The sequence below is a fragment of the Myxine glutinosa genome, chromosome 10 (genome assembly GCF_964187855.1).
Source record: "Myxine glutinosa chromosome 10, kmMyxGlut1.1, whole genome shotgun sequence".
Taxonomy (NCBI): Eukaryota; Metazoa; Chordata; class Myxini; order Myxiniformes; family Myxinidae; genus Myxine; species Myxine glutinosa.
In genome coordinates, this window is record NC_136270.1 from 19,716,666 (window position 1) to 19,732,536 (window position 15,871).

The 15,871-nt window shown below is 41.5% G+C and overlaps 1 protein-coding gene across 1 annotated transcript in view; it reads left to right on the top strand.

Annotated features, from left to right (window-relative positions):
• The window catches only part of POU6F2 (POU class 6 homeobox 2), a 162,767-nt gene that overhangs the window by 68,352 nt on the left and 78,544 nt on the right, over nucleotides 1-15,871 (top strand). The window contains exons 2-3 of the mRNA XM_068125835.2: nucleotides 9,504-9,756; nucleotides 14,163-14,236. Coding sequence (XP_067981936.2) covers nucleotides 9,510-9,756; nucleotides 14,163-14,236 — 321 coding nt within the window. The 5' untranslated portion in view covers nucleotides 9,504-9,509. The remainder of the gene's footprint in view (nucleotides 1-9,503; nucleotides 9,757-14,162; nucleotides 14,237-15,871) is intronic.

Below are 15,871 nucleotides of genomic sequence, written 5' to 3' on the forward strand. Positions count from 1 at the left end.
TCTTCACAGTTGAAACTGAGACTTGCTTACTTCGACCAGTGTTAAGCTGTGCTTTAAGCTGTTGTCCTGTGAGCCGCCCTATCACGCAAGCTGTTGACTCTCAGAAACTTGTCTTCTGATTCTGTTGTGGCTTTGGGTCTGCCAGACCTCTTCCTGTCAGAGTTTCCTCCAGTTTCCAAGTGCCTTTTGATGGTGTAGGAAACTGTACTCACTGACACCTTGGCTTTCTTTGCAAATTCTCCAAAGGAAAGACCTACACTTTTAAGGGTTATAATGGTCTGTCTGTCTTCCTTTGTTAATTGCCTTTTTCTCGCCATTATGATAGCAATATACTACTTCCTGCAGTGCAATATTGTCCAAATAATGCTTCAGAGGGTGTAATAACAGTCTGTTCCAATACTGCTTTTATACAGACTAGCGAAAGGTTGGGACATTTATGTTGGGACATAAACGTTGGGACATTTATACAAATCCCCTAGACAGGGGGTTTGTAATCAAGTAATCAGCAGATGTTGGGACACCTGTAAGAATTGTTTGCATCAACTTTCAAGGCTTAATTTACTTACATTGCTGCAGAACAGCTGTAAGTTGTTAACCCATTACTTGTTCCCTGAAGAAGGCCTTTTTTGCAATATAACTGTGAAATTTACATTATTTTGCCGTTTTTGCTAACCTAAACTTTTATTTTAACCTCGAGGAGTTTACTGCTTACCTTTGTACCATTTCAGGTTATTCACTGGACTTGAATTGCTTAAATTTCAATAAAACCTGGAAAAATTGAGGTGTTCTAAAACTATATATGTGTGTGTATGATCCTGAAGACCCTTAAGACCATTTTTACCTTTAAGTCCTTTTCAATACTTTAGACACCTTTAGATCCCTTCACCCTTCCAACCTTTTATACCCTTTAAGCCTTTACACCCCTTAAGTCCCTTTCGACCCCTTAGAACTTAACACCATTTAGACACCTTGCACCCTTCAGACTGATTAGACAGATTTGACCCATGACCATTTAGAGCTTTACTCCACTTGGACCTTTTTTGAATTACAAAATGTATATATTTTTATTTTTTTATTTACATTTTTGGATTTACTTTTTTGATTACAAGCCCACAGAGGCGCGGGCTTGTTTAAACTGAGGGCAATGACTTGACTGAATTTGAGTTGCTGTATTGTCATCATTTACACCAATCATAATACAAACATTTCTTATTTGTGTAAATGTATTTGTAATCAAAAAAAGGTCCAAGTGGTCTGAAGCTTTATACGGTCAAGGGTCAAAGAAAATCATAGCAATAAAATGAATTTGGATTCCCTTACAAATTAATTCACTTACAAGCGGAACCTGGGACTCCTTACTAATGCCTCCACTTTAATTTCATGCGCATGTAAGGCCTACAAAAGAACGCTCTGGCAAGGACTTGTGTGAGTGGAAGCATGAAGTTTCGCTGGCGGTGTATAATCTGTGTTGTTGGTTTGCACACGCCTACAAATGGAACATCAGGCTCCTTACTAATGCTTCCACTGTATTTTCATTCATATGTGAGCAGTGTATGTTTCTGTCTATCTAGCTACCATATCTATCTATCTATCGATCTGTGTGTGTGTGTGTGTGTGTGTGTGTGTGTGTGTGTGTGTGTGTGTGTGTGTGTGTGTGTGTGTGTGTGTGTGTGTGTGTGTGTCCATCTTTCTATCTATCTGTGTGTGTGTGTGTCTATCTTTATATTTGTGTCTGTCTCTATCCATCCGTGTGTCTGTTGATCTATTTATCTATGTATGTGTTTATCTATATCTGTCTGTGTGTCTTTATCCGTGTGTGTGCATGTGTCTATACATCTATCTATTTGTGACTGTCTATTTGTCTGTATGTTGTAAGAATGCCCTTGTGTAATGTCTGTGCAATGTAATTTTGTATTGTCTGTCTGGCCATCTATATGTCTGATGCAAGAATGTGCTTTAAGGATTGGCGGAGAGCGAGAGGACAGGGAGTTAGGGTTTAGAAGGGTTGGAAAGAGCAAAGATGGGACAGAGTTGGGAGTTGGGTTGGGAGAGAGTTGGGAAGGTGTGGTTGAGACTTTTGTGGGGTGTGAAGGGGTTGAGGGCATGGGCTGAGGTGGGAGGAGGGTGAGATGTGATGGAGTGGAGGGTTCAAGGTGTTGTGATGGGGGTAGACGAGTTGAGTTGCAGTGGAAGGATGGGGAGGGAGTTTGAAGACTTGAAATATGGAGGGCAGGAGGGGGATTGAAGCCTTCATGTTGGAAGGGGGAAGTTAAGCATTTGGGAGTGGGGCTTGATGATTTGGGGTTTGTGAGGAGCGCTTGCAGACTTTGGGTTGAGGCCTTGGAGCTGGGGCAGGGGGAAGGTGTTGAGAACTTGACGAAGAAAGGGGTTGTGGACCTGAGATCACATTTTATATTACGCAAAATTTCCACAGGTCCTTGCCATTATGCTGTCAAGGGACATTCCTGTCAAAGTCTATTGGAAACCGATTCCCTTCCAACAGCCCGGTAAAACCCGGTTGTCTGATAGTATTGCATAAAGCAAAGAGATATATGCAAGGACTAAAGAAAATGCTTTCTGGTAGTAAAGAGGATTTTTTTTGTATAGAGTCGTGGCTTTTTTGCTGTTCTGAGTTAAAGGCCATCAGTCGGCCATCTTTGGTCAGATTACAAAACAGAATATTCTGTATATGTAACCCATCATTCGTTTTCTGTGTGCCAAGTTTGAACACGATCGGTAAATGCATGTCTGAGAAATGGTTGAGGACGTGGTCAATATCGGGTTTTATTACAACTAAAATGGCCGCCAGTCTACCATTCGGCCATATTTGAACAGATCATAAAATAAAGTGAGCTGCACGTATACGCCGTCATGTGCTGTGCTTGTGCCAAGTTTGAACAAAATCGGACCGTGCATGTTCAAGAAATGGTTGGGGACACATTTAAGTAACAAAAATGGCTGCCAGTCGGCCATCTTGGATCTGATCTCGCACCTGATCTGATCTCGGTTGTGTGCGCACGCATGCATGCATGCATAGACGGAGGGATGAGACCCAATCCATAAACCCCGTTTTGGACAACATCCAACAGGGGCTAATAATCATTTTGAGGAGGGACTGGGGGGATGGGGTGGGGGTGCAGGAAAAGACTCATGGGGTGGACAGAATGAATACAGAAGGAAGCTCTCAGGAAGGAAGAACTGGTAATTTGGAAGGTGGTGGGCTTGGAGGGAGTGAAGGGGTGGGGGGAGTTAATGAAGAAACTATCATGGTTTTGGATTGACGTTTATCTGTGATTGTGGTGAGCAGCTGTCTTGTAAACTTGGAAGGAGGAGTGATTGAAGAGAATGTGGAAGCTGGTTCCACAGGTGGGGGAAAAGAGGAAAGAATGAGTGGAGGTTAACAGTTGTTGTTTTGTATGCAGCCTGTGGCTGCTGATTGCAACATTTCTCTGGAAGTGCGTTTGTGCCACTGATGCAGTGCCCCGATTAGCAGTGAGCTGGTACTCAATTTGCCGATCTTGGAAGGATGACAGGCTGAGTCAACCCCCCTGGCGTTAATTCAGCGATCGACCGGGATTCGAACTCAGGATCCTAGGATCCCAAGCTGGCACCCTAACCGCTAAGCCAACACCAGGCTAGGTGAACAGTGATTCTGGAGTTTGGGAGGACAAAGCACGGAAAGTGCAGAGGATGCAAGACCAGAAAGGGGGCGGTAGAAGACAGAGACCACAGACCTGTCTGCAATGGGAAAGTGATGGGCTCATAAACTCAGAATCCGCACCGGGGATTCCAATGATCCTGAAGGCTTTGGTTTCCATGGTATCAAGCTGAGCAAGATGTGAGGCAGGGCAGCCAGCCCAGAGGGGAGAACAGTACTCCATCAAGTTGCGGATGAAGGCCTTGTAGGTGGCTGTATATGTGACTCATGGTTGGATAGGAGTTCATGTGTGTCAAGGAAGGACTTTGTACGACGGAGGAAGCCTAGTCGGCGACTGGCTTTGGAGGCCAAGTTTGAAATGTGGTTTGCCTAAGAAAGATCATGGCTGAGATTGTTTGAGTGACTGAACTTCCTGAAGAGGATTGTTAAGAAAGTAGATAGGATGGTTTGCCAGATGGTCCCTTTGAAGAGAGAGGGAGAGGGAGAGGGAATGGTGGAGTGGGGGAGGAAAGTGTGAGATTTCTCAGGATTGAAAGATTTATTTCAAGGGTTCCACCAGCCTGTGATTTTTTTGAAGGTCTAAAGAGAGGGAAGAGGCTGCAACCTGTCTGTCTGAAGGATGAGGGATGTCATGGCAGAGGGTGCATGGAGCCATCAGCAAATAGATAAAGAGGACTTTGCAGAGAGTGGGAAAGATTGTTGATGAAGATGAGGAATAGGACTGGGCCCAGAACACTGCCTTTGGGCACTCCAGCATTGACTGGGAGAGGCGATGAAAGGATTCCGTTGAGAGCCACACGTTGGCTACGAGAGTAGAGGAAGTCAGTAAGCCATGTATGGAGTTGGCCTTTGATGCCACAGGCAGATAGTTTGGAGAGTAAGGCAGGATGCCAGACTGTATGAAAAGCATGAGATATGTCCAGACAGACAGCCCGGATCTCATGTCTGACATTGAGGGCCTCCATCCATTTCTGGGTGAGTAGAAGCAGCATGTCCAAAGTAGGGTGACCTGATTCGAGACCGAATTGATGATCTGAGATGAGATATTTTTTTAATACATGAAGTGTTAGGGGTTGCACAGTGACTCATGGTTGCCAACCACTCAATGTTTGTGCCCGATAAGCGTTTTGCCCAATAAGCGTTGATTTCCTGCAATCGGGAAACCGCTTGCGATGTTCTGTCACAACTTGAAGCAGATACTGGGTTTGCCGTTCATCCCTTGTCAGGAGACGATTGTACTCTTCAATGCAACTGTATTCAATTAACTTAAAAACAACTTCAAAATGTGCAGTGCATAGCAAGGTCAACTGTAATGGTCAAAATCACAAGTATAGCAGTGGAGAATAAATAATCAACTCCAGACATTTATGCGAGCCAAATATGTCCAAACGGATTTTTCTGTTAACATCAGGGGTGGTAGATATGGGAGACCAGTCCTGAATAGAGATGGCTGCTTGCAGTCCCTGCCAATCTGCCTGAGTGAAATGTCAGACTCGCCGGCACTGAGGCAGCTCTCCGAGAATAGCCAGAGAGATGTTGACTTTCATAAGCATATAACCTCATGAACCAATTGAAGCAGAGCAGAGACATTTGTGTGGATGTTTGCCATCACAAAGTCAAGAAGGGGGAATTGACATTGGGAGAAATCCTGCTTGGGCAGTTCACACAGATTGAGTCAGTCCCATGGACTCACAGAAGTCTTTTGCTGAAATGCCCTGGCAGGTGGGAGGGAGAAAGAAGAGAGAGTTGAGTTGAGTGGTTACAGTGTGTCCATGTTGTCTGAGAGAGAGGGGTAGATGAAGTCACTGTTTGGAGGATGGTACAACACACAGACAACCAAGAAGTGTGAGCAGAGGGGAGGTTGTAGCCAATGGTACTCCTGGGGATTGGGAGGTGTAAGATCATTGGGAGGTGAGAAATTGAGTAACTGATGTAAAGAGCAACTCCTCTGCCAGGTGCAGTTCATTCAAGCCAATCAAATTGGAGGAGACCACAACCAGGGAGAGACACGAAGGAGTCAGGGGCATCCTGTGGGAGGAAGTCAGGGGCGTTCATATGATGGCCGGGCTGTCAGCAGCGGCCTGGATTGAGAGATTTGTCAGGTTGGAGTGGAGTCCTCGGATGTTTGAGGTCCACACAGTGAAGGATAGGGAAGGAAGGTGTGGGAGGCGTGGAGGGTGAGGGACAAGGGGAGGTTGGGAAAATGCGAGACGAGAGGTGCTGGACATGGGAGGAGGCGGGATGAGAAGGAAGATTGGAAGGGGCAGGATGAGGGAGAGGATCAGAGGGGCAGGATGAGGGTGCAGATTGCAGGGTCGGGACGAGGGGGAAGCTGAGAAGGGCGGGATAACTAGGGGGAAGTCGACAGAGTGAAACATTGAGGGGTTGCTTTAAGGGGGTGGTGTGAGGTGGAAGCTTTGCAGGGGTAGGTGACGGGAAGGTTGGAGAGGGTAAGGTGAGGGGGGAACTTTGAAGAGGGTGGGGTGTTCGAATTGATGTAAATGTTCCAATTGATGGCAATTAACTTGCCGGCACTCTTTGATTTTACTTAAAACCTTAAAACTTGAAAGATTAAAATTTTATTTTGCTTAAAAGCAAACGTTGTTATTTATAAAATATTGTATCCCATAGTTAGTCCACATACACAATTTATTATGTGCAAAGTACTTTTTCAGACATCAGGAGGAACCTGGATGGGATTCGGGTTTCAGTTGCTACTTCACAACCTTCAAACCCATCCAGGCGCAGCCAAGTAGGCCTCAAACCAAACTGACCGCAGTCGTCATTGCAGCAGATGTGGAAAAGCCTTTCCAGAATCTTCACATCTTCTGTCTGGCAATTACATATCCATCTCCAAGATTTCTTCCACAGGACATAACCTCTTGTTATTTTCTAACTTCCAGCTGATCAACGACACAATAGAAACATTGACATTGATCGTCAGGTGAATACATATAATCCCTAGAAGTCAACACGCGTAGCTTGAAGATGATCTTATCGACGCGGATGTTCTTGATTTGCGATATTTTGGAATCTCCCACAGTGGAAAATCATTCGAGCAAATCACAGGATCGATCTCGTTTGCCATGCAGACTGTTTAATAGAGATAAGAATGAAACGTTATCGGCTCTTCACCAGTTTCTGTGGATGATTTTATGCAACTGTAGAAAGGAAACCCCGGGAGTAATGCATTCGATCGTGTCCGTGTGTGTGTGTGTGCGTGTGTGTGTTCGTGTGTTTGTGAACAAGATATCTGGAAAAGTTCTGAACGGATTTGGATGAAAGTTAGTGGGATGATTGCCCTTGGGATAAGGAAGAATTGATTAGTTTTTGGTGAAGCTCAGGATATTATTCCGGATCCAGGAATTTTTTGAAGGATTTTTACCATTGAAAGATAGGGCTCATTTTTTTTTAACATTATCTTCGATATATTCTATATTTTAAACATTGTGATATGAAAATAGTTTTCATATTTGTTGTAAATGTAGTTTAAAATCCGTGGTTATGCGTTAGAGCGGTGTATTTGGTTAGCAGCGTCGTCTTCAAGGTTCTTTTTTTTTTTCTAATAAAGACATATTCTGTCATTTTAAAACAACCAAAGTGTGTATTAGGTTTCTCCGTTTCATGAAATGTATCGTTTGATACGTATAATGCTTTAAAAAAAAAAATTTGTTTTTTTATTTTTACCTCAGAAGAGATATCAACATTTACCTCAGCGAATGTCAATCGCGGTGTCAGTATTTGATGAACTTATAAAGACTTAGGTGAGTTATAAGTGTGACAAGAATGTGCGCGGGATTCCTCCCAGAAGAATGAGTGGTCGCATTAGCTTGTACGACTTAAAATGAGCGAGTTTTGTTTTCACGTTTGGGCCAGTTTTACATGTTGTATCCCGAAGGAATGAAAAGAACGTTTTTCTGGCTTACAATTTTATTTGAAATCACACATGCCTCAAAATACACTCACTTATATAGAATTGAACGCTGAATCCGAAAATGTAAGTGAAATTGCCTTGTTTATTTTTTAACATTGTCTTCTATATATTCTAAATATATATCTGTGCAGTGTCTGTCTTGTGTTGTCTTGTCTTGTGTTGTCACTGAACTACTCCCTCAAACTTTTGTGAAATCGTACTATTCCAACTTGACCCACGGCGGGAGTATGCGCTCCACTGAGTGGCGTTCTCGTTTGGTATTGTGTTTCCATAATCGCTTGGGGTTTTTGTGTGGTGGGTTACACATGCTTATTAACCTTCATATTACACACACATGACTCTGCAACAGCTGAAGGGCAATTGATGGAATAAGCACTCAGAAGAGATGTCCTATCAGGCCATCATGGCAGGGAAGGGGTGGTCGCACTGTGCTGATGACGCCCGATAAACAGAAATGCCTCCATGGATTGGTCATTGCTCCGCTATATCCCAATGTGACATTTGGCGATGGTTTGGTTACCTTGATCATCGATGCAAATGTTAAGCGAGTCGAGGATATCATTTTTTTTTTTTGGTATACTAAATCGAGGCTCGTATTACGGCTAACACCCATAACATATAATAAAGGGAGCGGGAGACAAGAGGGAGAGAGAGGGAAGTACAACACCAGAAGGGAACCACAACTAACGGGGATGGCTCTTTGCGGTGGTTTTACCCCGTCAACGCAAGTAGCGGCAAATCTTCCCGATTCTTCCCTGCTGCCCAATTGGTCAGGGTCAGAGTAACGATTGGTCCCCATGGACCAGTCCTATCCCTTCTCTCTCTCTCTCTCTCTCTCTCTCTCTCTCTCTCTCTCTCTCTCTCTCTCTCTCTCTCTCACTCTCACTCTCACTCTCTCTCTAACTCTGTCGTGGCCCTGCCTTCGTGAAAGCGTGTGTACACCATCCTGGATGTGGGGGATCTCTGGTGGGTCGTTCCTGCGAGATCGATCATCTGACTCCGTGTTGCAGGCTTGTTCGAGACAACTGGCCTGGGCTACACAGCACCAACAACAGTAGGGAACAGGGACATCAGGAGCTCTGTAGAAGAGAGAGGGCTGGGGTGGGGTACACGTGATAAACAAGATGGACACTACAGGCAGTACAGGGGCTTTCAGGAAAGAAAACAGGGAATTTGAAGGAGGTGGATTTTTGGGTGTATTAACGGGGGTAGAAAAGATCAAGGTTTTGGATGGGGGAAGATAAGAGATGGTGGTGAACAGCTGTTTTAAAGACCTGGACGGACGCGTGGGATTGAAGAGAGTGAGGGAGTTTGTTCCAGAGGTGGGAGAAAAGAGGAATGAAGGAGTGAAGGTGAGCAGAGAGTCTTGATTTTGGTAGTTTCACCAGAAGATGGTTGCTGGCAGATCTTGTGTGTCCTGAAGGAATATTTGGGGGATGGAGCACAGACAGACCAGGAGGAGCTAGGCCGGAGACGAGTCAGTATAGGATAGAAAGACCACCGACCGCCCTTTTTACTGATTAAGGGATTGTTGTTCATTGTTTTGGTCTCGGAATTGAGCATCGTGACAAGTTAGTTGTAATCCAGGTCAATTTCAAATCCCCTTTCTGTAATTGAATTGCAAAGTGTTGCAATAATGAAGGAATGTCCTTGTTTTGCTGCTTCTTTGGTGGTTTTATGCCACCATATCTTGCGACCATATCATTTTTCAGACAATGATACATTTCACTATCTTGTACACAAAATGGAGGCTCATGAGATTTTTGAGCCACAGAAGCTTCGAGCGCTGTAACATTGATAATGTTTCAAAGTTTTAGTGTGGGAATTATGACAAATTTTTATCCATTTATTTCCCCTCCCCTCCCCCCCCCCCCCCCCCCCCCTCTCTCTCCATCCCCCTTACCTGTGTAGGACGCCATGATATCAGAGCAGCAGGCATACCTGTCACGGAGTCTGTCACTGCTCGCAAGCCTTAACCATGGGTCTGGGCAGAAGGGCCTACAGGACAGGAGCCCAGAGCCGAGTCTTGAGCCATTCCAGGGAATGACGAACCATGCTGAAGAGAAAAGGTTCGTTGCAGAACCACAACAACTGACCCAAGACTTGCTGTTTTCAACCAAGCTTGGGAGAAATGACTCCAATGATGTGGATCACACCGATTGTGGTGGGTTACTGCAAAAAACATAGTGTGTCTATTTTTATACAAAGAAAATTTAACATTTTGTTGTTGTTTTTGTTGTTGTTAATGGCCATACATAGTATTTGTCCGAAGCATGCAGACGGGTTGTGGGGCAGTGGGGGCAGAGGCAGAGGTGGGATTCAGGCCACTGTACTGGGTCCATACAGGGAGAAATTAGAGCCTTGGGGGATTTAGTATCTACATCACTTCCCAACTCACAAATTTCAATTATTTATTTATTAATACACACTTTACCATCTCCACTACCAACACAAAATTTGTATTATTTATTTATTAATATACACTTGATCATCACTACCAACACACAAATTTCAACTATTTATTTATTTTAATATACACTTTACCATCCCCACGACCAACACACAACTTTTTATTATTTATTCATTAATACACACTTTACCATCTGCACGACCAACACACAAATTTGAATTATTTATTTATTAATACACACTACCATCCCCACGACCAACACACAACTTTTTATTATTTATTTATTAATACACACTTTACCATCTGCACGACTAACACACAAATTTGAATTATTTATTTATTAATACACATTTTACCATCTCCATGACGAACACACAAATTTCAATTATTTATTTATTTTAATATACACTTTACCATCCCCACGACCAACACACAACTTTTTATTATTTATTCATTAATACACACTTTACCATCTCCACTACCAACAAACAACTTTTTATTATTTATTTATTAATACACACTTTACCATCCCCACGACCAACACACAACTTTTTATTATTTATTTATTAATACACACTTTACCATCTCCACTACCAACACACAACTTTTTATTATTTATTTATTAATACACACTTTACCATCTCCATGACCAACACACAAATTTCAATTATTTATTTATTTTAATATACACTTTACCATCCCCACGACCAACACACAACTTTTTATTATTTATTCATTAATACACACTTTACCATCTCCATGACCAACACACAAATTTGAATTATTTATTTATTAATACACACTTTACCATCCCCACGACCAACACACAACTTTTTATTATTTATTTATTAATACACACTTTACCATCTGCACGACTAACACACAAATTTGAATTATTTATTTATTAATTCACACTTTACCATCTCCATGACCAACACACAAATTTCAATTATTTATTTATTTTAATATACACTTTACCATCCCCACGACCAACACACAACTTTTTATTATTTATTCATTAATACACACTTTACCATCTGCACGACCAACACACAAATTTGAATTATTTATTTATTAATACACACTTTACCATCCCCACGACCAACACACAACTTTTTATTATTTATTTATTAATACACACTTTACCATCTGCACGACTAACACACAAATTTGAATTATTTATTTATTAATTCACACTTTACCATCTCCATGACCAACACACAAATTTCAATTATTTATTTATTTTAATATACATTTTACCATCTCCACGACCAACTCACAAATTTCAATTCTTTATTTATTAATACACACTTTACCATCCCCACGACCAACACACAACTTTTTATTATTTATTCATTAATACACACTTTACCATCTGCACGACCAACACACAAATTTCAATTATTTATTTATTTTAATATACATTTTACCATCTCCACGACCAACTCACAAATTTCAATTCTTTATTTATTAATACACACTTTACCATCCCCACGACCAACACACAACTTTTTATTATTTATTTATTAATACACACTTTACCATCCCCACGACCAACACACAACTTTTTATTATTTATTCATTAATACACACTTTACCATCTGCACGACCAACACACAAATTTCAATTATTTATTTATTTTAATATACATTTTACCATCTCCACGACCAACTCACAAATTTCAATTCTTTATTTATTAATACACACTTTACCATCCCCACGACCAACACACAACTTTTTATTATTTATTTATTAATACACACTTTACCATCCCCACGACCAACACACAACTTTTTATTATTTATTCATTAATACACACTTTACCATCTGCACGACCAACACACTAATTTGAATTCTTTATTTATTAATACACACTTTACCATCCCCACGACCAACACACAACTTTTTATTATTTATTTATTAATACACACTTTACCATCTCCACTACCAACACACAACTTTTTATTATTTATTTATTAATACACACTTTACCATCTCCACTACCAACAAACAAATTTGAATTATTTATTTATTAATACACACTTTACCATCCCCACGACCAACACACAACTTTTTATTATTTATTTATTAATACACACTTTACCATCTCCACTACCAACACACAACTTTTTATTATTTATTTATTAATACACACTTTACCATCTCCACTACCAACAAACAACTTTTTATTATTTATTTATTAATACACACTTTACCATCTCCACTACCAACACACAACTTTTTATTATTTATTTATTAATACACACTTTACCATCTCCACTACCAACACACAACTTTTTATTATTTATTTATTAATACACACTTTACCATCTCCACTACCAACAAACAAATTTGAATTATTTATTTATTAATACACACTTTACCATCCCCACGACCAACACACAACTTTTTATTATTTATTTATTAATACACACTTTACCATCCCCACGACCAACACACAACTTTTTATTATTTATTTATTAATACACACTTTACCATCTCCACTACCAACAAACAAATTTGAATTATTTATTTATTAATTCACACTTTACCATCTCCATGACCAACACACAAATTTCAATTATTTATTTATTTTAATATACATTTTACCATCTCCACGACCAACAAACAAATTTGAATTATTTATTTATTAATACACACTTTACCATCTCCACTACCAACTACGAGGACACAGTGCAGCTTCCACCAGGCCGTGTGTACCGGCATCAACAGCCAAAACTGCTTGATATGCAGTAAACCAGCATGGAGACATGGTCACATGGGGCAGTGATTGCAGGTAACCCCATGCATGGTGAAAAGTGGCAGTCAGAGAAGATGGGAAAATGGCAGTGTTGTCAGGTCGTGAAGGCTTTCTTTTGTTGCGAGAGATTGGTAAGCAGGAGGATGAGGAGGGGCTGGGTTGGGGATGGTGGGGGTACGGAGGATTGGGGGGGGGGGGACATTGATGGAGTGTTGTTTGGGAAATGGAGGGAGATTGCTGATGACAGTCATGAAGTCTGAATATTTTTCGTGGCTTCTTCATTCTTCAGCCGCTGTTTATGAGACACTTCTGTTTGTCTTGGAGACAAAACATACAAGACGATTGACCTCCCCCACCCCCCCCCCCCCCCGGATCCACCCCTGCTTTATGTATTTTGCTTCTTGTTTGCTGTGCTGCTGATGCAGTGCCCACTGTGGGTTAGAGCAGGGCTTTGTAATTTGTTCAAGGTGCAGGTGATAGCTCACCTACTCTTTGAGAAGGACCCCATGGGATCTTCACATCCCTTATCACAAATGCTGGCAGACATTTTTATTATTTATTGATATTTTTTACTGGACCTATGAATCATAGTGGAGCTACCACACAATCTCACACAGGTGGACAAACAGAGGAATATATGAGACACAATACAGGACTGTTAGACGAGACAAACACAGCCACTGAGCTTGGGGAAGGTGCCGTCACTTCCTGGAGAGCTCGGAGCGCTCGGAGCAGAGGTGGCAGTAACGTCACAACAACGGCACTGCTTTTCTCAACACCCTCAGCAGGGCATTTCCTAAGGAGGAATTCCTCCTCCCCATGAATGCCATCCTATAGGGACTGTCCATGCTCTTATCCTTTTAAATGCTGAACGTCAAGCAAGGAAGCAGCACGTGCCATTTTAAAAAGTCTTTGGTATGATTTGACTCGGAGCGGACTCTCTAACCGTTACACCCCAAGTTTGTCATACATAGTCCATGATAGTTATCCTTCATCCAAGACACGGCACACATATTGATGCCTTGCGCTGCCTGCGAAGCACCAGGATGACAGTTTCTAGCTGGGCCGAGATATTCAAACCCATGAGATAGAATATACACCTTTGATTTTCATTATCAAATTGAGAAATGAAACAAGCTGTCCCAACTTTACCATATACATCGCATCATATTGTTGTACACAGTAAGGAACCACTTTGTGAGTTATTGCTATTCATCAATGATGTTACTCTTTTTTGTGGAGGTTGCTGCTTGAGTGACTTAACATCATTCTGCAGTTCTCAAAAATGTTTCCCCGTGGTCAATTACCCAAAGCCTTTGGAATGGAAGACTATCCAAAATGTAAATCAATACGATTCCTGATGGATACTTTCTCTGATATTCTGATCTTCATCGCACAGAGTCTTTGGGATCTCCAGGGAAGACATCCACAGAGATTGCGGAGTCCACTCAGATGACCAGCACTGCCCCACAGGTGTGTGTGTGTGCATGGCTATCGTTTCACTCATTGTTTCCCTCATTTGAAATGGATGATTGAACAATTCGCTGGGTGACGAAGCTACGATGTCAAATGATTAATTTATTTATTATTATTATCCACGCTTCTTTTTTTTTTTTTTAAACGGGGGGATATTGTAATCGGTTCCGTCTGTCCATCACGCTATTTCAACGGTTGTGCACAAATTCACCAAACTTAGTAGTTATGATCACCACATGACAAGATGGTGTGAGAGCAGTATCATTTTGGCTCCATCCCCTGTGGTGGGGTCAAAAGGTCAAATACCAAGAAATGCAATTGCAGACGTACAGCATTTAAAAACATTTTCTAATGAAACTTTGCATATGCAATCAACATTGGGGGACACATAGACCATGGAATGATTTTCTGGATTTTATTGGCCATAAGGATGGAAAGAGAAGATTTTTAAAAACTCATAATTACATCCGCCACCAAAGGTGGATGGAGGATATGTTTTCATCCCTATCTGTCTGTTTTTCTGTTTGTCTGTCCGTTTGTGAACACAATATCTCAAAAAGTTGTGGACGTATTTGGACGAAATTTGCGAGACATGTAGCGTATGTCACAAGGACGAAATGATTTGATTTTGGTGAAGATCTGGATTCGGATCCGGCTACTAGAAATTTTAAAGTGATTCTTCACCATTGGGAAATAGGGCCAAAAACGATACATAGCAGGACATCTCAAAATGTTGTGGACGGATTTGGACGAAACTTGGTGGACCGATCGGGTGTCTGACAAGGACGATTCGATTCGATTTTGGTGAAGATCTGAATATGGATTCGGATATGAGAATTATTTAATTTTTTAAGTGGTCCTTCACCATTTATTTTATTTTATTTTTGTATTCAAGATCGAGGCTCGTGTAAGAGCTAACATTGATCACAAAAAGACAAACTGACACATAAAACATACGATAAAGGGAGTGGGAGACAAGATGGGGAGAGAGAGGGAAGCACACAAGCACAACATTTGAGAGCACGGACATCGTGAGATCTGTGGGAGGGAGAGGGCTTGTGGGTGGAGGCACGGACATGGGGGGGTTGAGGTGGCGGGGGTGGGAGAGGTATAAAACACATGGACACTGCTAGGACTTTCAGGAAAGAAGTCGGAATTTCAAAAAAGATAGGGCCAAATTGGGAATTGAACATTCACCATTGGGAAATATGGCCAAAAACGATACACAGCAGGATATCTCAAAAAGTTATGGATGGATTTGGACGAAACTTTTTGGACAGGATATGTGTGTGACAAGGAAGAATCGATTAAATTTTGGTGAAGATCTGGATCCAGCTAGTATAATTTTTTTAAGTCATTCTTCACCATTGAGTGATATGGCCAACCAGGCGGAGGTATGCTCTCTACTGATTGCCGTTCTAGTTTAATATTAGGTCATTCCTGGTGGAACGTTTTGACATCTTTCAACTTCGCTTCAGTGAGAAGCGTGGGCATTTGCGATGGCACGCCATCAATGTCGTTCTGATCTGAATTCACAATGAACAAGGAGCTGATACTCTAGTTCCTCCGCCTTTTGGGTGGTATGAGAAATAGATCTGTGTAATATGAAAGGTAAATCTTGAACAGTTTTTG